Here is a 23,403-nt window from a genome sequence, read left to right as displayed (position 1 = left end):
ATAGGCATTAGCTAAATAGATCCATCCTTGAAAGGGGTTTTATGTCTAACAGATTCTTATAGAGTCATAGTGATTTCAAAATATAAAGTAGAACCGAAAATATATCACAGTATTAGATGAACAGACCCTGGTATCTAGAAATGCTAGCCACACCATGTCGTATTCCTAACATCCTCTTAACGCCTTGTCTCATAGCAGTACGATCTTTGCATCTCCTCGGCGTCTGGTAGAAAATTCCCTACACAAGGTTAAGCTTACCGGTCCATCGCATCCTTCGGAACATATCCCATGATTTCGGGTCGGACAAAAGGTTGATTTGGCCAAGGATACCTACACTAATACCAGCCTTAGTGCCAGAGGATTTTGTTTCAGGTGTCCATCAGAGCCTTGTATATATTCCATGCCTTGTAGAGAAGGCTTCTGTCGAAATATGTGCACAATCTCATGATAAGAGTAGATGTAGCCAGCTCGATACAATTTAGCCCCCAGGACCTCACGCGCTTGCCTTAATTGTGGTTCTAGAAAAAGAAGTGAGACATCTCCCCCTAAAAAAATCTCAGATAAGGTATACATATATGGCGGATAAGGACATGTAGAGTAAGCCTCAGCCTTCTTTCCCAACGTCATCACCACATGGCGTTTGGCGCTTGTCGTTCACGACGACATGCACCTACGCCCCAGCTAGGCGCATAAACGGCAGTCCTGGTGATAGGTAGAAACCGAGTCATGGGATGGACTATGCGCCACATTTGTCGTACTTCTAGACTTACATGTAGGTTTTGTGGTTCGGACGGACCCTTGCATTTCCTGCTAGAGTACCAACGTACAACTACATGTACCCACTACACAGGAGTTGATCTAAGATTATTAATTATATCGATTGGGGCTTGAGGGTATCAACGCCAAACTGTAACACTCACATGGGTGGGAAACAGAATTGATTTCAAGATGAGCACTGTATGTACTACAAAATGTGTTCACTATATGCAGGCCTGCTGTAGTTAGTATTGAGACCGAAACACTGCTATTAATTGATAACAACAATCTTGTAACACCCAATCAAAAGAAATGCACGTCGCTTTCTGAGACCGAGGCAAACGCCATAAAAATAAACAAGGGTCCAATAACGTAAGTGCTTTTAAATGTCAAATATATGGCATACTAGAACTATTAAGAAGGCTCTTATGGATCCTGAGTGCACGTTGTTGTTCGAAGTGCTATCTACCACATGTATGTACACTACTCTACTGGTAGACACCGTGATAGTCTCAGAATGGTGTGGCAAGTGGCGTTCTGACCGCCACTTTTAACTAATCGAGTGCCAAGTCAAATAATCTTGATTGCGCACCAATTCGGCTCACGGGGTTATTAGTAGACGATCACATAATATCACTCGTCACTTGATCTTGTTCCACAACCACCCAAACATTCCCATATATCCATAAAGATGTAAAGGAAAACCCCCATAGAACCGTCCCAATTTATTCCTTTCCCATTTCAATCCCAAACCCCCCCAACCCCCCTATCCTGACGAAGAAATGAAAACAAATGAAAATAGTAAAAGGAAAGTAGATAGTAAAATGACGATACACAACAAACCGACACTACCCTCGCATAAAGCATACCCGCTTTATGTAAATAAGTCAAGAAGAAATAGCAACGGTATGTGTTCACTACTCCTGAACGCCCCGGTGGAAAATAAAAAAAAAGAAACAAGGACTAGGTCTAACGATATACTAAAAAGAAATAGATCCAATATAGATTTACAGCAATCCTCCCAAGATCTCTTTTCCCAAGCCTCCAATCTCCCTTTTCACCGCAGCTTTGCAGGCCTCCTCAAATTCTTTAACCACTCCTGTAACTACTACTTTTTTCACCTTCGTATCCGCTTTCATAAATGCTTCGTAAACCAACTGATTGCATGAATCTGGCGCACCAACCAGGCCTAGTACTCGTTGATATGCATCAATCAATACATCGCATAGCGTTGAAAAGGTTTCGTAGTAGTCCGGTTCGAACGGTAGTGCTGGTGTTGAGAGATAAAGATATATATCGCCGTTCATTATAGGAGGAGGAAACATGGGATTGCTTGTAGGTAATGGCGGGGTCCCAGTACTAGAAGTCATAGGTAGTGGGGGAAGGAGATCAAGTTCGGTTGTTGATGTTGCCGGTGTGGTAGAAAGGTTGGAATTATAAGAAGAGAGATTGCTATTAGGATAACCACCGCTACTTGTTGGAGGCATACTTGGAAGGGTAGTGGAGTTTCCAGATGCAGAGCGGGTCCGCTCTAAGAATAAAGAAACATTGTCAGCTGCAGTGGACGGTGGAGTGATGGCAGGAGTCATTGTTAGTGGCGTATTGGCGGAAGAGCCACGACGAGGCTTGGATGATGACCGAGAGAAGAGTTTAGGGAGTCTTCCTAAACTCAAGGCAGATGTGCTAATAGGATGGTGATGGCTATGTGAGGATGATATGCTTGATGAATGGCCCCGGGTGGGCTGGCGCGAAGGGGGAAGAGCAATGTGGGTTTCGTATTCCTGAAGAAGATGGTTGAAAGCTTTAAGATAGTCGAGAGGCGAAGATGTTCCAAGATCAAGTATAGCAGGAAGCGAATTGCCAAGTATGAAGTAATTATTTGCTCTGCTAAGGGTGAGTGTATATTCGATGATGACTAGGAATATAAAACGTGGTGTACCTTCTTGTGAGTTTTTTATGGTCATGATACACCGTTCGTTGTAAATCAGCCTTTGTGAACAACATGGTATTAAACCAATAAACTCTGCCCTCATGTCTGTAGAGATTCAATTATTAATACTAATCCTGTTGTTTATCGAATTCCATGTTACGTAAATCAATGAAAAAAACAGTAACAACCAAACATGTGAGATAAACTTACGCTCTCCGTAAATAATCAAGGGTTGCGATTCTTTTCATAGCTAACTCATGCAGCGTCTCATATAACGCATTTGGACTTTGAGGTCCAGCCCCCATTGAGCCTCCTCCACCACCTGAACTTACTGCTACTCCCCCATTAGGTGCAGAAGTACTAGCATTAACGAAGTCGCCTCCTCTTGATGTATTGCTACGGGAAAACATCCCCTTCCCTGAGGAACTAGGAGGAGGGCCAGTAGGCGGTGGTCCTTGGTATAGATACACTGGAGGGATCTCAGCAACTGAAGGTCGCCTTTTCTTGTTTGATGCAGAACGTGACAGTGAAAAGTAACCGCCTAAAGATGAAGTGGCAGGAAGTTCGTCAGGAGTGGAGACGCTTGTGGTGTGGGAGAGGATGCCCTTAGTGATGAAAGCAGCGGGCGTTGAAGAGAGTGAAGGCTTCCGCTGATCGTACATGATTGCGCTTTAGGGGACAGCTATTGCCTGCTGCAAGCTGTCTCGTTGCCCTCTAGTGTGTCTAGTGTGTCTAGTGTGGTGCCGCAATAGTACTTTACGCAGGAGAAGGTCAGGGTAATCCGTACCCGAAGTTTATGATATACTCTACAGGGCAATTAATCGATCTGCAGCACTATAAAACACTATAGCCCCGCTGTTTAACGAAAGAATTTAAGAAATAGGTTAATCTAAATGGAAACACCCGTAACGGCTTGCTCAGAGGTGCGGCAGTATGAGAGCGTAACACCGGCAGCAGCAGCAGCAGCAGCAGCAGCGAAGAGGTCCAGGAAGTACGAGAGCCTCTGGGAAAAGAAATGTAAAAGTGTAGTATATATAATGTACGAGGGGTATGATGTATGGATGTAAATGAATGTGATGTATGTATGGAGCGAACAGACGGGAAGGCAACGGGGACCGAGAGTTGCGCAATTGCCGGAAGGGGGGCTTGCAGGACGCGAGGGGAAAGCTTCAGCGACGCGTAGAAAGGGATGGGATGGGATGGCAGCAGTTATGTAAAGAGTTCCTGGGGGGGAATGTGCAACACTCCCAGGCACCGAGGAAAGGGGGTAGAATGGGATGAGACGTCTAGATCGTAGGGTTAGGTGAGGATAAATTCCTTGTTTGGCAAAGTCCGGGTATGGGATCTGCCAACCGATGGCGAAAAGATCTGGTTCAAATCAAAGATGAGACCCTTACGCGCAGACTGAAACAGCCGGCGGCTCCTGTGTTAAGGGGGCTTGCTTGGATGCATCACTAGACGATAAAGTAGAGTAACAACCCCACATTTTTGCCCTCGTTGGCTGCTTAGCGAAAGGTTAGGGTTGGAATTTGGAAGGGTTGACATTGGCGGGGTTTCCCAACATTCTGGATTCTGGGGAAATAGGAGAGCTGGCATCTTCTTCAACATCATCAACGATTAATCTCTCCTCCATATATTATCAATCTATCAAATCAGGCAGAACTCTTCGCTGAAGAATTCACTCGAAGACATACAGCATGCCTATAGCATCAATTATGGCCGATACCTTGCCTGAGCACCCACCTAATGAGGCCATTCCTATGCGTGAAGATAGAATCTGGATAGACGGATGCTTCGACTTCACCCACCACGGTATATATGCTCTCGTTGTACACCCTTGATGTGTATTAATCGCATAGTAACGTATTGTAGGTCACGCTGGTGCAATGCTCCAGGCCAAACAGCTTGGTAAATACCTCGTTGTGGGTGTCCACAGCGATGAAGAGATCATGGAAAACAAAGGCCCCACGGTCATGAATCTCCGCGAACGCATGGCTGCTACTGCCGCTTGTAAATGGGCTGATCTCCCCGTGCCTGGCTCTCCTTATGTGACAGACCCCCATTGGATGGATCTTTATGGGTGCAAATTTGTTGTTCACGGTGATGACGTTACTACGGATGCTACGGGAGAGGATTGTTATCGTGTCGTCAAAGCCGAGGGACGGTTCAAGATTGTGAAACGAACCCCCGGGATCTCTACAACGGATTTAGTGGGCAGGATGTTACTGTGCACAAAGACACATCACCTCCGTAACTTGGGTGGAGTGTTGCTATCCGCCATTGACCCAGATCCGGAGAAGGATGACAGAGAGACCAAAGAGGCTGCTGAGCTACTGGAGCGGATAGAGGCATACGCCTCTGATTCCTTTGGGGTTATCGGTAAAGGCTCAACGGTGTTTGTGTACACGCCACGAACAAAGGCCTGTAATCCACTTGTTACCGGAGTAGGACCAAAAGAGGGGCAAAGGATTGTTTATGTCGATGGTGGGTTTGATCTGTTCTCGAGCGGACATATCGAGTTCCTTCGCCGGGTAGTTGAGAAGGAGAAAGAGGACGGGAACGAAGACATATATGTTGTTGCGGGTGTGCATGATGATAAGACCATAAACCATTGGAAAGGTCTTAACTATCCGATTATGAACATGTTTGAAAGAGGACTTTGCGTGCTCCAGTGTCGGGTTTGTTTATCGTTCCTGGTGACTCAAGGGATTATCAATAATTCATGGTGGCACAAATAGTACATTGACTCGATAATCCTATCCGCTCCATTCTCCCCAACGAAAGCTTTTCTATCAACACTCCCTACCGGAATTCCAGATGTGGTCTACCATGGACCCACGCAGTTCATGCCGGGCGAAGAAGACACGTAACTCTCCTAACCTTTTCTACTCAACGTCAGCTTACAATTGGTAAATAGTTACGCCGAAGCCAAAGAAATGGGTATATTCCAAGAGATTGGCGCGCATGAATTTGCGGGTGTTAATGCAGGGGAAATCATGGATCGTATCCTGAAGCAGCGGGCATTGTATGAAGAGCGGCAAAGGAAGAAGGGTGTCAAAGCACAAGAGGAGGATAACATGACGAACTAATCGTGTTAAGGGTTGTTTTGGGCTTAAAATTCATTTCCTGCCTGTTGAAAATAGCTTGTTTAAATTTGATAGAAATATAGAAATAAATTTAAGGTATGTGCAGTTGCTCTCAAAGAACCTAGGACGACAAACTCAACCCAGAATTTTCCTCCACCAAGGCAACGATATCTTGCCATTCCCTCATGGCCCCTGAACCAATGTCTCCGCAGGCCAGTGTTTTCTCCACTGGCCTCAAAACCTCCATCCACTCCCATTTCTCCAAAGTCGCAATGTGTTGTGCCGTAACCGGATGATTCCACATCGCTGTATTCATTGCTGGTGCTACAATGATCTTTTTTCCAGCTGAGCCCGGCTGCACAGTCGTATCCCAAGCCCTCGCTACACTCAAAAGTAAGTTATCGCATAATCCCCCCACAACCTTCGCCATACTATTCGCAGACAGCGGCGCAATAACCATCATATCCGCCCATCTTCTCAGCTCAATATGCAGCACTGGATCGCCGCGCTCCCATGTTCCGCTCTTGTTATGGGGGAAGCTCCATTCATCATCGTCAGTCCAAACCCTATGTACACCCTCGATATTGAATGGGTTTTGTAGGAATTTGGCAGCTGATGATGTGAGGATGACATGAATGCTGAGGGTGTTGCCGTACCGTTCGGAGAGGGTAGAGGCGATAAGTGGAAGCTTTATAGTTGCGACAGAACCGGTGCATGCGAGAAGAAGGTGAAATTTCGCATCAGTAGAGTGTTCGAGTGCGGTGAACGGTTTTGGTGGAGGCGGGGACCTTGGGGACTCCATGGGGTGCTTGGTGGGGGGTTTGGGCTCCAGGGATTTCGGGATGTCGGAGGTGTGGCAACGCTGGACCTTTTGGGAAAGGTGACACATGCATCATGAAAGATCACTCGAAACTAAGTATACGTTTTTTTTGAATACACCTTTTCGAGGGGGCTTCACATTTTCGTTGGTAGAAGTACATGTAATGTATTCACTACTTGTAAGTACTCCGGCCTTTCTTCCACCTTTCCATCCAAGCACACGCAAATATCCATCGCGATGAGTGTTTTCCGAATCGAACGCTCCAGCGACGATCACGCCGTCTACAGCGGCTTTGATGTTGGCGGGCCTTGTAGGACGCCAGTAATTCAAAATATCCACGCCCTCGTCTCTGAAATCGAACCGAAACTACGCAAGTTGGGGCGGGACATGAGGCATAAAGATTACACACAGGATGAGATCAGATATATCCAGAAGTGGAATCGAGTGCTGGAAGACGACGACTTTTGTTTCTACTTTCCGCATCTCGAATCCAACTACGTCCTCAAGACCGGCAACTCCCTTCTCATATGGTACCACGAATCGTTGCGTAAACTGGCTCGGACAGAAAAGTACGTGGAGCATGAGTTCTTCGCGGAAGAGCTGGTGCGTGTGGAGGAACCAATTGCATTGATACTCCACACCTTCGAGTCATCTTTCCGCGGGGGGTGCGGAAGGTACGAAGGGAAGCATTTTAGGTTTGATCTTAGAATTTATCTTGATGATCTCACGGGAAAACAGACCAACGAAACGGGGTTACGATTTGTCCAGATTTACGCCTGTCCGGAGAAGAGAACGGGGGATATATTCAGAACGCTCTGTGGTAGCAAACTAAAGTGGAATTACGGCCTTTCTCCTATCAACGGATTTCCTCCGATAGGCTCCATTGCCACGGATCGGGAATGCGAGTTTGATGATAAGGTACGGATTGATGAGGGATTTCTTGAGGGGTTTGGAGCAGCAGCAGGGTACTTCGAATTGGGGAGCACTCTGTGGTATAACTGGTATCGGGATTTTGAAGAGGATGAGTCGGTCGATAGTACGAATTGGGCTGCTGTATTCCAAGAGGATGTACGCTTGCTGTGCTCTCCGTTCTGGCCTAATCGTGGTCAATGATAGGAATGATGTAGCAAAACTGGAGACAGTGGCCAACTTAGAGGGATAGGTGGAGGGGCGTGGATCGTATAAAATAATTAATCCCTCAATTTCCTTCTAGAATTCTACAATCTTTAAATTTAAAATGTTGCCAGCTTGTGTAATTACAAGTACGCAATACCTACTCCAGTCATAATTAAGCTTTTAAGCCTCCATGCTTGGTGTAAGGGCCGGGAGTGCGCCTGTTCTGTTCTTACAGGAAACACATGATGCCTACAACCCGATCGAGTAGGTAACAGACGGCTAAAGATAATGATGTTTAATGTCAACCATCAGTGGGACTCCCGCTTATTTCGTTATTGTTTCTACCTTTCTTCGCCCCTCAATTGCGTTTTGTCTGAGACAAAACCTCAAGCGGGGGAGTTCTTGGCAAACGCTATCAGTCTTACCGATAAAAGCTGCCAGGAATGATGATTACCCCAGTGTTACATCCATCTCACCGTGGTCCCATGAGCTCCATTAGAATGCTGGGCCATATTAGACTTCTCACTCAGCATGTCTCCATGCGCTCCTCCGCGCTCAGGAGCTTCTCAAGGACCTGTCGACCCTCGCCCTCACTTATACGGTATACCTCACGCCCAATATCTCTAATCCCATGCCCACAGCCCTCACGTCTAGCTACAACCCTCGTGATCCCCGACTCGAAATCTCCACCAGCCCCTGAGGTATATACACCTCCCACTACTGGCATTCTTTCCTACCTCCCTTCCTCCGTTGTCCCCTATGCCGAACTTGTCCGAATCGACAAACCCACGGGTACAACCTATCTCTTCCTCCCATGCATGTGGTCCACCATTCTTGCCTCCACAATGGTTGATCCGGTCCATCCTCTTACCTCCGTGGTCTATACTACTCTTTTGTTCGGTACCGGCGCCATCATCATGCGCGGCGCTGGCTGTGCAATTAACGACCTCTGGGACCGCAATATCGATCCCAAGGTCACAAGAACAAAGTTCCGACCCATTGCCCGAGGTGCTATAACGCCCGCAGCAGCACTGGTATTTACAGCGTCGCAGTGTCTGGCAGGGCTGGCTGTGTTGGTACAGTTCCCTGTTGAGACCATCGTGTATGGGATTCCATCGCTGGTGCTAGTTGGGTGCTATCCACTCATGAAAAGGATCACGCATTACCCACAGTTTGTGCTTGGGTTGTCATTTTCTTGGGGAGCAATACTAGGATTTCCGGCGATGGGGTTGAGCCTGATGGAACCCACCGTTGCTATGACGGCTGGGCTACTGTATGCGAGCAATGTGGCCTGGACGGTGCTCTATGATACAATATATGCGCACCAGGATGTAAAGGATGACCTCAAGGCCGGAGTGAAGAGCATTGCCGTCAAGCACGAGTCGCACACTAAGTACCTCATGACTGGGTTAGGTGTAGTCCAGATTGGACTGTTAGCAGGGGCTGGCGCAGTGAGTGGATGTGGGCCCATCTTCTATGGGCTGAGTTGTGGTGGCGCCGCGGCAGGCTTAGGGTATATGATTAGGAAGGCCAATTTGAAGGATGTGAAGGAATGTTGGTGGTGGTTCAAGTGGTGCGCATGGGCTGTTGGTGGAGTTGCCGTAGGTGGTGGGTTGTTTGGGGAGTATCTGGCCGTGAGGACGGGAATATATGGTGAGGAAGGCTGGTGGGGTATGGGAGGGAGGAGGCAAAGGGTGCTCGGAATAAATACTGGAGAGGGCATTCTCATGATTAGGGAATAAATAGCTAGTTGTATTAATAAAGATTTGGATAAGATGATACCTATACAACATGAAATATCACTACATTCTTATAATGGTCGTTTACAAGGTTTCGGCGTTTGATTCATACCTAGAAATGAATACCTACACCCCTCGAGTGATAATTTATGAACCGAGGCATCCCGGACAGCAAACCAGAGCCGATCCGGTCCACCTCAACATACAGGTGCAAAAGAAGGTCAATCCAACCCCAACACTGTCTAACGCTCTTAGTCCCCGTTGATTTTCCCTAAGAGGCAGCTAGTTAGTCTGTTTGAGGATGGTTAGAGTCAATCGACTTGATATTAATAAACATAGAGTGAAAATATAGATAGGGTAGTGCCCGTGAGCTCGCCGGAAAGCTTGTGTACGCGCGAGAGGCGGCGGATCGGAAGAGGTTGACATTAAAGGTTAATACCATCTCCTAAAACGTTAGGATGTGCTTATTTCAAAACTAAAAGTTCCAAAGGCTTTCGTGTCTTCAAAAGTCTGATGATATATATATATATTTAATTATTCTCCCAGAAGACCTATTCGTTTCATTGCTCGTTTTTTCGAATTTCCCAAGTTCTAAGATACATCTACTCTCATTCGAAGGTCAAAGGTACATTGAATTCAACAATCTGTTGGTACTAGAGCCGCATTATCGTGCTCTTCCAATCCCTTCTGAAAAAAAATATTGAAAATAAATAATAAGCCTAACCTACAGCTGCTTTCATAATATACGTAGCTACCTGGTGGGACTGGATTTAGATCGAAACCTTAAATTGATTGCTCACTAACTACATGTATAGTACTAGGATCCCGCTAGATACATAAAATGTATGTACGTAATTGCATCTACATGACAAATTAATCGAGATTGCTTGAATACATAATAAACGATTTGTAATTTATAGCTTTTGAACATCGCATTTTATGTGGATGAATGTTTGTGTGGCTACATGTACATGTAGTATATAGATAAACCAAGTACATACATACATGTATGCAACCTGTATTTTAAAGGTTTTGATTGGCCGAATTTTGGATGTTTTCTTTTTCTCAACTAGTGGCGATCGATTGGAATTTATCTTTATTGTTATGTATTCAGTGATTGTACAGCGCCATGCCATAAGTCATGGGAAGACGCGAGGTCGCAACGCCTGAACACAAAATCTTTCACCACCACCGATGGCGCCCAGAGACCATGTATCCCGCCAGACAGCTAGGAGGGAATGACCAGCCTCCCTGCTGTGGCAAAAAACCGGAGTCTTACAACTCTGGTTGGAGGAGAATAGGGTAGATGTTCTGGAGGACTGGCTTGCCTATTCCATCCCATTGAACATGTTTGGGTGCACCTCAAGAAGCTTTACCATCAACAATACCCCCATTTGGCATATGGTACTAGATCACCTTAAGTATTGAAGCCCCTTATGGAGGAAGGTCTAATTCATTGCTGGGAACTGTTACCTGATGATTTCTTTGGTAGCTAGTTGAGAGCATGCCTAGGAGAATAGTGCTGTTATAAAGGCAAGGGGTTGGTACGCCGCGCCTTCCCATGGTTTATGGCCTAGAACTATAATATGTTTTTGGTGGTTATATAATGTATGTTGTAAGTGTTTGGTGGTTAAGAAAAAGATGTATATAGGTGATCAATATAATCATTAATTTGATTGATTTTGTTAGGTAGGGTTATCAATCCCAATTTATTACTGGAACCAGTTATTGTTCATTTCATTACCTACACCGGCCAAAGGCCGGAAGACTTGTAGGATGATATTTATCATCACGCTACGCCTGCAACCTAAGGTGAGGTTGCTGCTGCTGCATACATGTAGAGTAGTGTCGTACAACGGCCGCATTATCACCCATGGTTGGCGCGTCTTCTCACCTTTGTACTTACTTGTCTATCAACTTGCTTCTTTGGCTCCCATCTCCATCACTTTCTCAATCCCACAACGCTGCTTCTCTTGACCAAATTTCTCGCACCGCCTTTATCGTCACCTATCCACGAGCACTACCGGTACGCCCACTACCATATTATTTGTTGGCCGGAGGAAATTCGCTCTGTCTGCCAATAGAGGGCCTTCGACGATGACATCCGCGGCGAAGAAGCTTGATCGCGTCAGGGACAGGGCGGGATTCACACCGATTCCCCCCAACCTTGACATCAATGAGCTAGTAAAGAGCTGTAGGAACTTTCATCATGTATCTCGAGCTGATGCTCGCACTTTTAATTCTGCGGAGCGCCTTAAAGAGATGATACAGTCGCAAGTGATCGACGGTGGGAAGCCATTAGTGTTGGAAAATTGGCATGAGACGCCTGATTGGCCAAAGTGGATTTTCAAGCCGGAGTGGTTGGTGGACAATCATGGACAAGACCGTTTGTGCCTCCCAAAGGTCTTTTTAGACAACATTTCGCTCGTTTGCTAATGTGCTATTGTATTATAGCGATCAACATCCGGGATATATCATCAATGAAAGACCACTCCTTTTCAATGAAACACTATCTCAACTCTCTTAGCGTATTGGCTTCAAAATTCACTGCACAAGATTACGATGGCACCAAACAACGATTATATGCTAAGGATATCGATTGTCCGCCGGCTTGGCAAAAATCTCTCGAGAAGATACTGCCAGCATGCACATTCTATCTTTCATCTGCTGATCTCATGTCCCATCTCCCTATAGATGCTCGCGCTGAGAATCTTATGTGCTATTTCGGGCATGAAGGTACCTATACTCCTGCGCATAAAGAGATGTGTGCTTCTCTGGGGCAGAATATAATGGTTTATACATCACCCGGGGGCTCGTCATTATGGTTTATGACTGCGTCTGAAGATCGAGATGTGGTAGCCGAGTATTGGTTAGGTGGTCTTGGACATGATATTGAAGTCGAGTCGCATTTTGCTTCCATTGAGGCTTTAAAGAATGCACCATTTCCCGTATATATCATTGAACAAAAAGTTGGCGATTTTATTCTCGTCCCGCCGTTGGCTCCGCATCAGGTCTGGAATCGTGGAGAGGCAACAATGAAAGTGGCTTGGAATCGTACGACTGCGGAAACTCTAAAGCTTGCAATTGAGGAGTCCCTTCCGAAAGCTAGACTCGTCTGCCGCGACGAACAATACAAAAACAAAGCAATAATTTACGAGACATTAAAACACTACCATCGTATCCTTTCCAGAGAAATTAGCCGGGACCATGATATCTCGCTCTCAAAATTAAAGGCAGATTTTTGTATGCTTTTCGAGCTCTTTGATATGATCATATTGGACGAGCACTTCTCGCCTGTATACGAGGGGAGGGTGGAGGTTAAAAAAATCCCAAACGAGTTCAATGTTACATGCTCGTTTTGCAGGGGGAATATTTTCAATCGCTTCCTGTCGTGCAAGCGCTGTGTGGAGCCTTCTGACGATGAGGATGGCGATGATGATGTTTATGACATCTGTATGGAGTGTTATTCCCGGGGAAGGAGTTGCGCATGCATCTCAAAACTTTGCTGGGAAGAACAACATGACTGGAATACACTCCTTCGGGATCACGAGAAATTCAGGATGCAGGTGATATCCATTGAGGGTGCTGTGACTGAGAATAGCCCAAGGAAACTCGCCACCGCATTCAAGAACATTGAAAAAAAGTCACTGGCTTGGGTTTGTCAAGAGCAGCTATTAGCTAGGCCTTTTGTAGATGTCACCAAAGATCCATCGTTGGACGATGTTGTAAGTTTCTATTATGTACTGGTGTTTTGTACGATTCTATTGATATAAGCTAACTAGCGAGCTTGAAATTAAGGATGATGCGAAGGATATTGAACGCAAGAAAAGGATGGGATTACTTGTCAACTGCCACGTCTGTAAAGTTAGGCATCCTGATTGGAAAATAGCCAAGTGCAATGCCTGCTCAAAGGCGTACTGTTATGGGAACCTTTGGCGTGCATTCGATATTGACCCGTTTGAGGTGAGCATGAGCTTAATTGCAAATATTATAACCTCCTCTAACACATCGAATCCAGGTGCTCTGCGATGCTGAATGGAAATGTCCCTTTTGTCTTGGGATCTGTTCTTGCGGGCAATGCCGTAAAAACGGCAAGATGGTCCCCTACGAACCGAAGGGAACTATGCTTGGGGCTTCCACAAAGCACGTAGCTGACCCTCGAAGTGTTGAAAGTCTTGTGGATTTCTCGAGAGGAAACCTCACATGGTTGTCAGAAAACATTGAATCGCTGAAACGAAAGCGAAGTTCAGCTGGAACTGATGATGGCGATGCGATTGCGAGGTCCTTCACTTCGTTCGATGAGTATGGTACAATTGATGAAGAGGACGAGGGCTACGGCTTACAATATAATGGGGAAATACCAATTGACCCCAGTCTCGCGGTTTCCTCCGACGAGGCGCCTAAAGCGAGGGATGATGACTACCATGAGCCTGACCTAGATGGTAGTGTCAGAAATGGTCAGTACATCGCTAATTATCCCTCCTCAGTCTTAGTGGAAAGGGTGCATTTCCCTTATTTATATTTTATCATTCCAAGATCGGGTTCTAATATCAGTTTGTCTTCAGGGCTCATATCATCAAGCGGATGGCAAAGCTTCAGCGGTAGCTTCGGCAACAAAATCGATAAGAACACCAGGGGCAATGGAAAGAAGAGGAAATCCCTTAGATAAGCAGCCTTTATTGCCGTCCCCAAAAGATATGTTAACAGGAGCTCTACCGTTGAGAAGACGGGAAGCCTTATCACATGATACCATTTTATCCCACCCTAGTAGTTATTATTCTTCCGAGGTTCGAAACATGTTCGATAAGCCACAATCTAAAGATTTAAAGGATGATATACAACCTTATACCCACCAATCTCTTTCGCGCATCGATGCAGATAACCAATCGATGTGGCCTGAAATGAGCTCTTTAGAGAGAAACCCAGAAGCATTTATTGCGGCAGCTGGGTTAAGCATACTTTCTGGCATAGAATCTTACCCTGGTGAACTTAGTAGTTCTTCGGAGGCGATAGGAAGCCATTTGTTGGGAGCCTCCTCGTCTTGGCCAGCAGCCTCTACAATTACTGCCACTGGACTCCCGGAAGACCTGGCGTGCTATGCCGGAGGCATCTTGCACAGCCCTCAAACGACTCGCGGACGTGATCGTGACGAAGCAGAAAACACAGCAAACCCATTACCCGATGATACCTATAATCCCATAGCGCCCATCATGCTCGCAAAAGCCAAACGCAGAAGTAATCCATACGGAATATCCGCTGCCACCAGCGAGATCATTGGCGTCAATGGCACCTTCCCAATGACCGAGCCTACCCTGTCCATGTACGAACTCATGGCCAATGATCAGGCAAAGAAGCAGAAGCGCGCCAGATATATCGCCTCTAAGGGTAAAGGACGAAATAAGAAAACTTTAGTTGTTAAGTTGAAACTTGGTGTGGAAGCTTGGCAGAAATGGGAAGAAAAGACGGTTGAGCCAGATATGATCACGGAGTACTATATGAAGGGAGGTAGGCTTCATAAAGTAACGGCCAGGAGAGACGATATCGGGGTTGGCAGTGCGGATGGCAGTGCGGATGGTAGTAAACGACAAAGGGGCAGGCCTCGGAAGAGTGCACCAACAGTATCGGAAACGAACTCTGACCAAGAAAAAGATGATGAGGAAGACGAGGATGAAGATGAGGACGAGGACGAAGAGATGGAGGTGATTCCTGAGCCCAAATCCCGCCGTAGAGAAAGCGCCTGGATTGCGCGCAAACGCGAAGAGGAAGCCGCGGAAGCCGCCGAGAAGGCCATCAAAGACGCAAAATTCGCCCAAGAAAAGGCAATTGAAGATGCCCAACAAAGGATCATTGATGAAAGACAAAGAATTATGAACGAAAATAGGGCAGCGGAAGAAGAGAAAATAAGGAAGGAAATAGAGCGATTGCAGGCAATTGAGGACGAGAAGGAGGAGCGCCGAAGAGCATATCAGGAGGCAAAGGTACTGGCTGCTGAGGTTGCCGAGGGCATGCTTGAAGACACACGGGGAGTTGATAGCGACGAAGAAGACAACTTTCGTATGGACGAAGACGAAGATATTCCGCAAGAGAGAGGGGCATTTTGGGAATCGCAGCTACCAGGCTCAAACTTTGCGGTTGTAATCGAGAAACGTCCAGGAATTTATTGGAGGTCACAATACGCCACTGAAGCTGAACTTTCACTGAGAGCTGGATTGGCCCTAAGGAATGCTACGAAGACTGCCCAACCCATATCGGTACCGACAACGGCTGTCCCAATTACGCGAGACTCAATACTCCCCACACCTCAGAGCAAGATAAATACGGCTAGGAATCCCGCACTAAAAACATGGAGAGTGGAAAGATCAGTTCCAGTTAATCGTACCACTCCAAAATCTCCAGCTCCAACAGGCTTAGTGCGCAAACCTAATCTTTCACCAAAAGTAAATATTGCAGCGAAAGCACCTGTCCCTAAACCTTTAGATTGTGAAACTACGAGTAGCAGTAAATGGCAACCACCAATCCAAAAGACTAGTACCGAGCTCGAAAAAAGCATGCCTACCACCGAATCCTTCAAAGATAAATGGTCTATAATTAAGGATGAATCATCGGGATCAGAATGGGGTGATGAAGCGTGGGGAGGTGATTCAGCTAATGTGGCTAAGAAATGGATGTATTAGAATCACGGACAGACGGTCATGTTGGGTGTGCTGATGTTTTATAGCTTTATGTTTCTTTTCTTTCCCTTATGGACCTCCTAGTTTTCCTAGTTAATTCCTTCTTGGAGTCATTTTATTTTCTTGTTGGGGTGCTAAATAAGCATGTGTTGTTGTTTGTAATTATGGACAACTGGTAGGTTTCAGGCAAGGGGGAGTTTGTATATTCGAGTCTACGTAGATAAGGGCGTAGAGCGTATAGTCACAAAATCTCAAGATCGAACAACCACTCAGAGCCTGGCTGTTGAGTCAATTTAAGTATTAGTATCATAGGTCATCACTCGCAACAAAAACCGTTAGCCCTCCCTTATCATAGTTATCACTTGCATAGAAAAAGAACAATAGAAATGACACAGGTCATTGGTATAATACCATTTCCATTTTCCATCCAAACGACTAGATAACAATATCCTCTCCAGGAATAGCAGGTGACAGGGAAAGACAAAGGAAAAATATCAGGAAAAGACGGAAATGAAAGACTATTCAATTTTACAATCTTCCTCCTAATTCTCCCGGCCGGGTTATCCCACTGGCCACGGTGAAAAATCAAGCTGCAGTTCTACAACCAATCTAACCCAACCCAACCTCGTACACACAGTAGGACAGCAACTAAAAGCTCTCTTGTCCAGCAGAAACGTACTGAACTACAGCTGCAAAAAGAAAAGAAACGGAAGGGGGTATCATGCATTGCTGTTTTTGCTGAAGATCCGATTCTTATTCCCGGCCCAATTCTTATTGCTCCACAAACCTTTTTTTACTATTTCGCTCCTTTTTTTTTACCCCTAAAATAGGAGGCTTCTTTTTCTTTTCTCTTTCAGAATTACAGAAATTAACCCTAACTCGAGAATACGAGTCACAAACGCATACATCGTATCGACCATAGATAGATTACCACTCGTACTCTCCATTAGCCTTGTGGAAAACATATCTGAGACACCGGGTTAGTGAAAAAGTAATCATGATAAAAACAGGGGATTAGAGGGAGCTCACTCTTTCCCATTAATCGTTAAAACACCATCCTTAAGCACACACTTCCACTTGTTCTTAGTTCTTTGGACTTTATCGTACATGCACAGCATGATTTGTGGAACTTCATCTTCATCCTCGTTATCAATTTCATCATCCTCGGGATCGTCAAGATCCGAATTAATGGCATCTTCATCGGCAATGTCTTCATCAGAATCACCATCAAGTTGCGAAATGCCAACAGGACGAGGAGTCTGGGACGAAAGTAAGGTGGATGGGTATGGATAAGAATTAGCGCCATCAAGGGCAGCCTCGTACGCATCTTGTCTCCTTGGACGACGTTTCTTAGAAGACTTGGATGAAGAAGTTGTTTTAAGACCCTTCAGAGCATTTGTTAGCTCCTCGGTAGCCTTAGCGCTCTCCCGTTCCGCTGCTCCGATCCTGCGAAGCAATATGCGGTCCGCTTCATCCCGACTGATATTGCCATATCCCTCTATTGGTACATCATCGGCGCCATCATGCTGCGGGATCCCGTTCTGTCCGTTCTGTTGTCTTTGCTGAGAAAGAGCTGGTAACACCAACCCACCGCCATTAGGTCGCACCTGCGGGTTCATATTGATCTTCTGTGCAACATTTTGACGCGCCCTCTGTTCGGCGAGAGCGGGGTTATGTGTTGGGTTGCCTGGAGTGACGGGGGGGCCATAGACTCCTTGCGGGTCTAAGCCAGGTTCGGGCTTAATACGAACGCCGCCAGTGTTCTGGCCCATTATACCGGCGGAATTTTGAGCATTAGCCTCTTGCTTGATGCCCGGTTGCTGCGGTTGGGCTTTAGTGGGGGATGTGGGGGCTGGCTGGGCCGGTGTGGGTGCAACAGTCTCTGGTGGTGCAGGGTCCCATGGGAAATGAGCAACATGAAGGTCCGAAAGTCTCTGCTGCCAGACCTGCGCAGAACAAAGAGTATTGTCAGCAAGGATAGCACTGATTGTGGCAAAAGGAAGTAATATAACCAAATCAGGCAAGCCCAGGTGAGCAAAATACGTGGGGAAAACAGGGAAGTAAATCAGCAACCATCCCCTAAGGGCAGCATATAAAAGCGACCCCGCAAAAATGGGTGTGAGGCACATAAAAGGGAAATCGGGCGCGCCCATAAAAAGGGGATAGAGGAGCCGCCAGCCAGCCAAGCGCCTTGAGTTGAAATGGAAGATGGCAACGAAACGGAAGAAACCAACTCTCAGCTTACCTGCTTCAACTCTTCCAAGGTCGATGCATTAACGCCAGCTTCCTCGAAATCGATAACACTGGTGTCGATAACATCCTGTATGATGCGCTGGTAAACTTCACCCTATTTTCCCTCAACCAACACCCGAAACACGAGACACACACGAGTCAGCGCGCGGACCGGAAGAAATGAAAATGCGTACAAGAGATGAAGGATAGGACAGACGAGCAAGGAGATAGAAGAAAAGGAAGAAGCAAGGAACACTAACAACTAGCTGATTCGACATATTGTCTAATATCGATGTATAGCTGGGTGGACGGACAATAGGAGTAAATGGGAGGGGCGGGGGCTTTTTCTTTTGGGGAGAGTTGAGGTAGAGAGGGAAGATCTCGGGGGGTACGCGATTGTGCGGGATGAATCCGCAGTGGGATTGACAGAAGCTTCTGGACGAAGCGAAGGATGAGATACGGATATCACGGACGGCGAAGTCTTTGTCTATGAAGATGACTCTTTCGCTATGGAAAAACCTGCGATAGCGATGGAGCAGGGGGTGAGAGATTCGAGGCCGAGAGGCAAGATCTATTTCTTTGAGGCCTGTAGTGTCTCTGGTGATAGTGTCCAGAGGCCGCTGGAATTTTGAGGGTGAAAGCTCGGATTAGTCAGCCGATGCACTTGGCGCGAGCTGGGTAGAGCTACGAAAGAGCCGCAGCACAGTCTCTGTTACTGTCTCTCAGCCTCATACGGTGAGGGCAGCTTTATCTGTACATATGTGGGTATGAGTACATCTAAGTATTACAGCAGGCATTACATAGGTGTATCAAGTATAAGATATATACTTCTATTCCTCTTCCCGTTTCTTTCACTTTCGCTCTCTTTCAATTTTGAGATGATAGCTGTGATTTTATCATGGTTATGATCGAAGGAGTCTGAGCCAAAGATAATCCTCACTAGATGGTTCATGACCACCTGTAGTATTACAGGTGTCTATCCTATCGTATCCAAATTGCGTAGTACTATATGCAACACATGTACCTGGCCATGTACCTACATACCGCTTGTTAAAGTACATGTAGGTATTGTTCCCCACAAGATTATCACCACCAAGCTTAAGCATCAAGTGTGACGCTTTCCCATGCATGAAATTGCGGATGATTCTCCGCGTGGCTTGAGAGCGAGTTTCTTTTGCCAAGTGTTTTCCCCGTAGCCTCAATGCCAAGCCAGTACTAATGTGCCACAGCACTAAGTATTGTTGTCACCCGCCACAGTGACGAGACATGACATCACAGTTGAAATTCGTGATGGTGACGACACCTTCTTAACCAATCAGCCAATATGTCCCATCCTGCGAACAACGCTTGTACCGAGGAAACCCCTTCCCTATGTCCGGGTTCGTTCCTCAACACCCTTTAACACGGCACAGAAACAGGAACATGAGTCTACTTCAAGGAATCTAGGGAACTTGCAAGGGACAAGACAAGGAAATCCAATCGGGCTCCAAGTTCCACTTATGCAGCTGGGTTCTGATTAGATCGTGAATTACAGGAACAGGATTGATCATGCATATGGAGATTGAAAACGGCATTCTCTACTGGCTGGTGGAGAGGACCGGTATGCGGTCATTTTAGTAGACGTGTGGTCCAAGAAATAATTACTTAAATACCTTCTGCCGTGCCCTCTTCTCCAAAATACTCCTTCCTCATCCCCCAATTCGACTCATCCATTCAATATCTCACGAGAACTTTACACGCTTCTGCACTTAACCTATAAATCAACTCAATCACTTACAATGGCATCGTTAGTCTCTCCAGTCCCATGATTACTTTATAATCAATTGTCTTATTATCCCATTCATCCATTATACTCATATAAGTAAAGTAATATACTGATATCTTAAAGCCTCCACTATCTTCCTCCTGTCAAGCCCTCCGCCGTTGCCCTGGGTACTCTCTTCACCCATACCACCAACCTTGCCGTCATGGCCCCTCTTTTTGGCGAATCCTACCAAAAGGCTATGAATGCCGACTCCAAGCAAGAATGGATCAAGTCGAAGGAAGCTGCTAAGACTGCCACTCTTTGGGGTTCCAACGTTATCGGTTCAGGAGCCCAAACCTACGCCATTGCTGCCCTACTTACTCAAACTGGTGTTCTCACCTACAAGGGTGCTGCTTATGTTGGCGCGCTCATTTTTGCCGCCACGAGCGTTCCCACCGTACGTTTATCCTAACTATCATTTCATCGAATATATATTAACTACTGTTGCAGGTCGTTTCTCAACTATTCCAGGAACGCCGCCCAGCAGAGTACATTGCTATTCGTGCTACTGCAGGATTGATTGAGACTGTTGGATTATCAGTATTTTTGACTTGGTGGGGAATTCGTCCCGCTCACGACTTGCTCAGATAAGCGGGCCTTCTGAGGAGTTTTTGTTTTATTTAATATTTGAACTTGACATGTGCTGTTATTTTGTATGATTAGAAGTGCCGAGCTAGGCGTTGACTGAGGATGAGGTCACTAGTAAATAAATATGTGAGCTTGTGATAATTGATGACGCATATCACAGTCTCGAGTGAGATTACATGATCTAATATGAATGTGCTAAGGACTGTCCTAGTTGAAGGTTATGTAAGTATCTATCTTAACTGGATAAGACCGATCCTATAGTTTATTGCGCTTATTTCAATAACAATAACTACAGGTATGATCTCATGTGATGGCTCAGGTTGTTGGCATCATCATTCATCACTCGGTGTTCATAATTTTGAGCCTCACTGGGGTTTTTTTTTTGTTTAATTCATTAATTGCATTGAGCCTCATTGGGTATAATCAGCCATCATATCTCTTTTCGATTCCGGAGTAATAAGTAAATCATATTATCTCTACAGTCGCCTAAAAATCAATCTCATATTCCATGGCTATTGATATAAGTCAACCTCTCCTTACAGTTCTCCTTAAACCTGGTCTATCCGCTATCCCAATTTCTCGTTGAGAATTAAAAATATTTCCTCCAACTCTACCAGGTCCTTGTTCAGTCCCTGGTCTTATTCCTCCATCTTGGAATGAGCTCACCTTCGTCCCGGGCCGTGGTGTGCCCCAGTTTGGGGCTTCAACAGTATTTACCCCCCTACCCAACGAATTATCTTGTCGACTAAAAAAGCCAGTCTCTCCTAAACCAGCACCATATGAACGATTCAGGCTTCCCTGCTGCTGCTGCCTAATAAAGCTTGAAACACTGGCGGGCCGTCGTGTCAAATTTCCAATGCTTGGTTCATGATTCCCAGCAATATTTGAGGTGCGGGGGCTCAACAAAGAACGGACTGACTACACTGTCTCCCCCTTTGTTGGTTGTCTTTGGGGTGCCCAGAATGGCAGACTGTCCACCTCTTTCGTAAGGGTATGTGGCGCTTTCTCCTTTCCGTATCAGGGACGGGGGTTATCATCCCGATTTCTTGGGGAATGGAAAGCTGCCGTCTTATTTTGTAACAGTGGAGACATATTGTTTTTATTCCCATATCTTATCGCGGATTGTGGTGGCTGGTTGATTGGAGATGTGAAATACCTATCTCCCGAGCCCCGTATAGGGAGTGTATTTATGGGTCTTGGAGTTGATATCTTAAGAGGCGATTGAAATGGAGTGTTGATGTTACCCGCATAATCCTTTTGTAGTTTATCTCTACTCTGCTGTTTGTTTGTAAATCCACTCTGCTGCGGTCCCATAAGATCGGGCGATTCTGTAAGATCGATGAAATGCCTTCCATGATTGGTAGGAAATCGTTCTCGCTCAGAAAGATTGTGACGTTGTAGATTAAGTTGCGGAGATGTATTGCTTCTACAAAGTGGCTGATCTTCATACACACGTTGCTGCTGAGCTCGAGTTGAATATCCTAATTGTTGAAATTGATAACTATATTCGGATTGTTCTTCACTTTGCTCCTGCCTTGGCTCAATATATTGTGCTTCTTGTCTATTATCTTGGTATTGCTGGATTGCCCGTTGTGGTACAGGTGGGGGAGGCATGGCCTGAACCTGCGCCTGTCTCTTATTCATTTCGTTTCTGAATTCCCTAGCCCTAAAGGCTGGGTCACCACCTAAATCATCAGCTTTTCTTTTAAGAAAATTTTGGTTATCCTGGGCTATGGTGAAGGGCGAAGCTGAGCCTTGCCGAGTAGCCCTTGTTTCTGGTTGCTGCTGCTGCTGCTGCTGAGCTGTTCCTGGGACATCATAATCCAAAGAAGATAACTGGGCAGATGACAGCTGAGAGCGAAGCTGGGAAACCTCTTCACGAAGTTTTGCTATCTCTTCCTCCATCACTGACTTGTTTCTACTCATATGTCAGTGAATGCATGGCGACAACCACTTGAAAGGAAAAACCATGCTTTTTTAGCTCTTTCCCCTCCACAAGTTCATCTTTCACCTTCAGCAACACCCTTCTCTGGTCGTCAACCTTACCCTGTAGCTTCTCGGCAAGCGCTCTGTAATGCGATGCTATCCGCAACGCATTACTCATTCGAAACTGTCAATCCCAGTCAATTATTTGCTTGAAAGCAGTGGGAACGCGAGATGGATGAACTTTGATAGCGCCAGTAACATCCTCCAGAAGTTCCGCTTCAGAGCGGAAATAGTCACGTAGTTCCACAGAAACCTGGTTCAAAAGGAACATGAGAATCAGAGTTCTAATTTCGGTGGAGTAGACAGCCCACTTTACTTTACCAGCACCCAAATCGGCTAGAGATATACCACCACTACCACAGTAGGGGCAAGCATGAGTTCTTTCCGCTGCGTCCTGGGGAACTACTATTATCAGCTCCTCCCTTCTAATCATTACTGGTTATTCCCGTACCACCGTTAGGGAAACAGTGTGACCCGCACACGATATGACCACAGCTTGTCAACCAGAATTGTGGGTCACCTCCACTCGTGTTGCCTAGGCCATTGGAAACAGGAATAAAGCAGACACAGCAGTATGTAATAAGGTCTTCTGAATTTCTGCCTGATGTATAAGAAGACTGGTTTCGAGTAGCTGGGGATGAAGAGTTAATGGATGAAGTGTTAATTGCGGACATA

At 45.9% G+C, this 23,403-nt stretch overlaps 9 protein-coding genes across 9 annotated transcripts; 5 read left to right on the top strand and 4 right to left on the bottom strand.

Moving 5' to 3' along the window:
• Nucleotides 1–1,763: 1,763 nt before the first annotated feature.
• On the bottom strand, nt 1,764–3,348 carry LAJ45_00476 (uncharacterized protein; the record flags this gene model as incomplete). Its single annotated transcript, XM_046110077.1, has 3 exons — nt 1,764–2,640; nt 2,696–2,791; nt 2,897–3,348. 3 exons carry the CDS (start codon nt 3,346–3,348, stop codon nt 1,764–1,766), a joined length of 1,425 nt encoding a protein of 474 aa, XP_045976770.1.
• Nucleotides 3,349–4,401: 1,053 nt separating this feature from the next.
• LAJ45_00475 (uncharacterized protein) lies at nt 4,402–5,775 on the top strand (the record flags this gene model as incomplete). The annotated part of the gene is made up of 4 exons (XM_046110076.1): nt 4,402–4,498; nt 4,559–5,364; nt 5,425–5,552; nt 5,604–5,775. 4 exons carry the CDS (start codon nt 4,402–4,404, stop codon nt 5,773–5,775), a joined length of 1,203 nt encoding a protein of 400 aa, XP_045976769.1.
• Nucleotides 5,776–5,893: 118 nt separating this feature from the next.
• Nucleotides 5,894–6,574, bottom strand: LAJ45_00474 (uncharacterized protein; the record flags this gene model as incomplete). The annotated part of the gene is made up of 1 exon (XM_046110075.1): nt 5,894–6,574. One exon carries the CDS (start codon nt 6,572–6,574, stop codon nt 5,894–5,896), a length of 681 nt encoding a protein of 226 aa, XP_045976768.1.
• Nucleotides 6,575–6,829: 255 nt separating this feature from the next.
• Nucleotides 6,830–7,705, top strand: LAJ45_00473 (uncharacterized protein; the record flags this gene model as incomplete). The annotated part of the gene is made up of 1 exon (XM_046110074.1): nt 6,830–7,705. One exon carries the CDS (start codon nt 6,830–6,832, stop codon nt 7,703–7,705), a length of 876 nt encoding a protein of 291 aa, XP_045976767.1.
• Nucleotides 7,706–8,151: 446 nt separating this feature from the next.
• LAJ45_00472 (uncharacterized protein) lies at nt 8,152–9,450 on the top strand (the record flags this gene model as incomplete). Its single annotated transcript, XM_046110073.1, has 1 exon — nt 8,932–9,450. One exon carries the CDS (start codon nt 8,932–8,934, stop codon nt 9,448–9,450), a length of 519 nt encoding a protein of 172 aa, XP_045976766.1.
• Nucleotides 9,451–11,544: 2,094 nt separating this feature from the next.
• LAJ45_00471 (uncharacterized protein) lies at nt 11,545–16,121 on the top strand (the record flags this gene model as incomplete). Its single annotated transcript, XM_046110072.1, has 5 exons — nt 11,545–11,833; nt 11,902–13,172; nt 13,246–13,410; nt 13,466–13,948; nt 14,013–16,121. 5 exons carry the CDS (start codon nt 11,545–11,547, stop codon nt 16,119–16,121), a joined length of 4,317 nt encoding a protein of 1,438 aa, XP_045976765.1.
• A 924-nt stretch (nt 16,122–17,045) lies between these two features.
• On the bottom strand, nt 17,046–18,628 carry LAJ45_00470 (uncharacterized protein; the record flags this gene model as incomplete). The annotated part of the gene is made up of 4 exons (XM_046110071.1): nt 17,046–17,085; nt 17,148–18,064; nt 18,364–18,465; nt 18,611–18,628. 4 exons carry the CDS (start codon nt 18,626–18,628, stop codon nt 17,046–17,048), a joined length of 1,077 nt encoding a protein of 358 aa, XP_045976764.1.
• A 1,500-nt stretch (nt 18,629–20,128) lies between these two features.
• LAJ45_00469 (uncharacterized protein) lies at nt 20,129–20,745 on the top strand (the record flags this gene model as incomplete). Its single annotated transcript, XM_046110070.1, has 3 exons — nt 20,129–20,136; nt 20,239–20,551; nt 20,605–20,745. 3 exons carry the CDS (start codon nt 20,129–20,131, stop codon nt 20,743–20,745), a joined length of 462 nt encoding a protein of 153 aa, XP_045976763.1.
• Nucleotides 20,746–21,759: 1,014 nt separating this feature from the next.
• On the bottom strand, nt 21,760–23,402 carry LAJ45_00468 (uncharacterized protein; the record flags this gene model as incomplete). The annotated part of the gene is made up of 4 exons (XM_046110069.1): nt 21,760–22,660; nt 22,716–22,852; nt 22,910–23,130; nt 23,180–23,402. The coding sequence occupies 4 exons, from the start codon at nt 23,400–23,402 to the stop codon at nt 21,760–21,762; spliced, it is 1,482 nt and encodes a 493-aa protein (XP_045976762.1).
• Between the last annotated feature and the right edge of the window lies 1 nt (nt 23,403).

Source organism: Morchella importuna (genome assembly GCF_003444635.1).
Source record: "Morchella importuna strain M04M26 chromosome Unknown Morimp01GS001, whole genome shotgun sequence".
Lineage (NCBI taxonomy): Eukaryota > Fungi > Ascomycota > Pezizomycetes > Pezizales > Morchellaceae > Morchella > Morchella importuna.
This window is presented reverse-complemented; position numbering and strand designations above follow the sequence as displayed.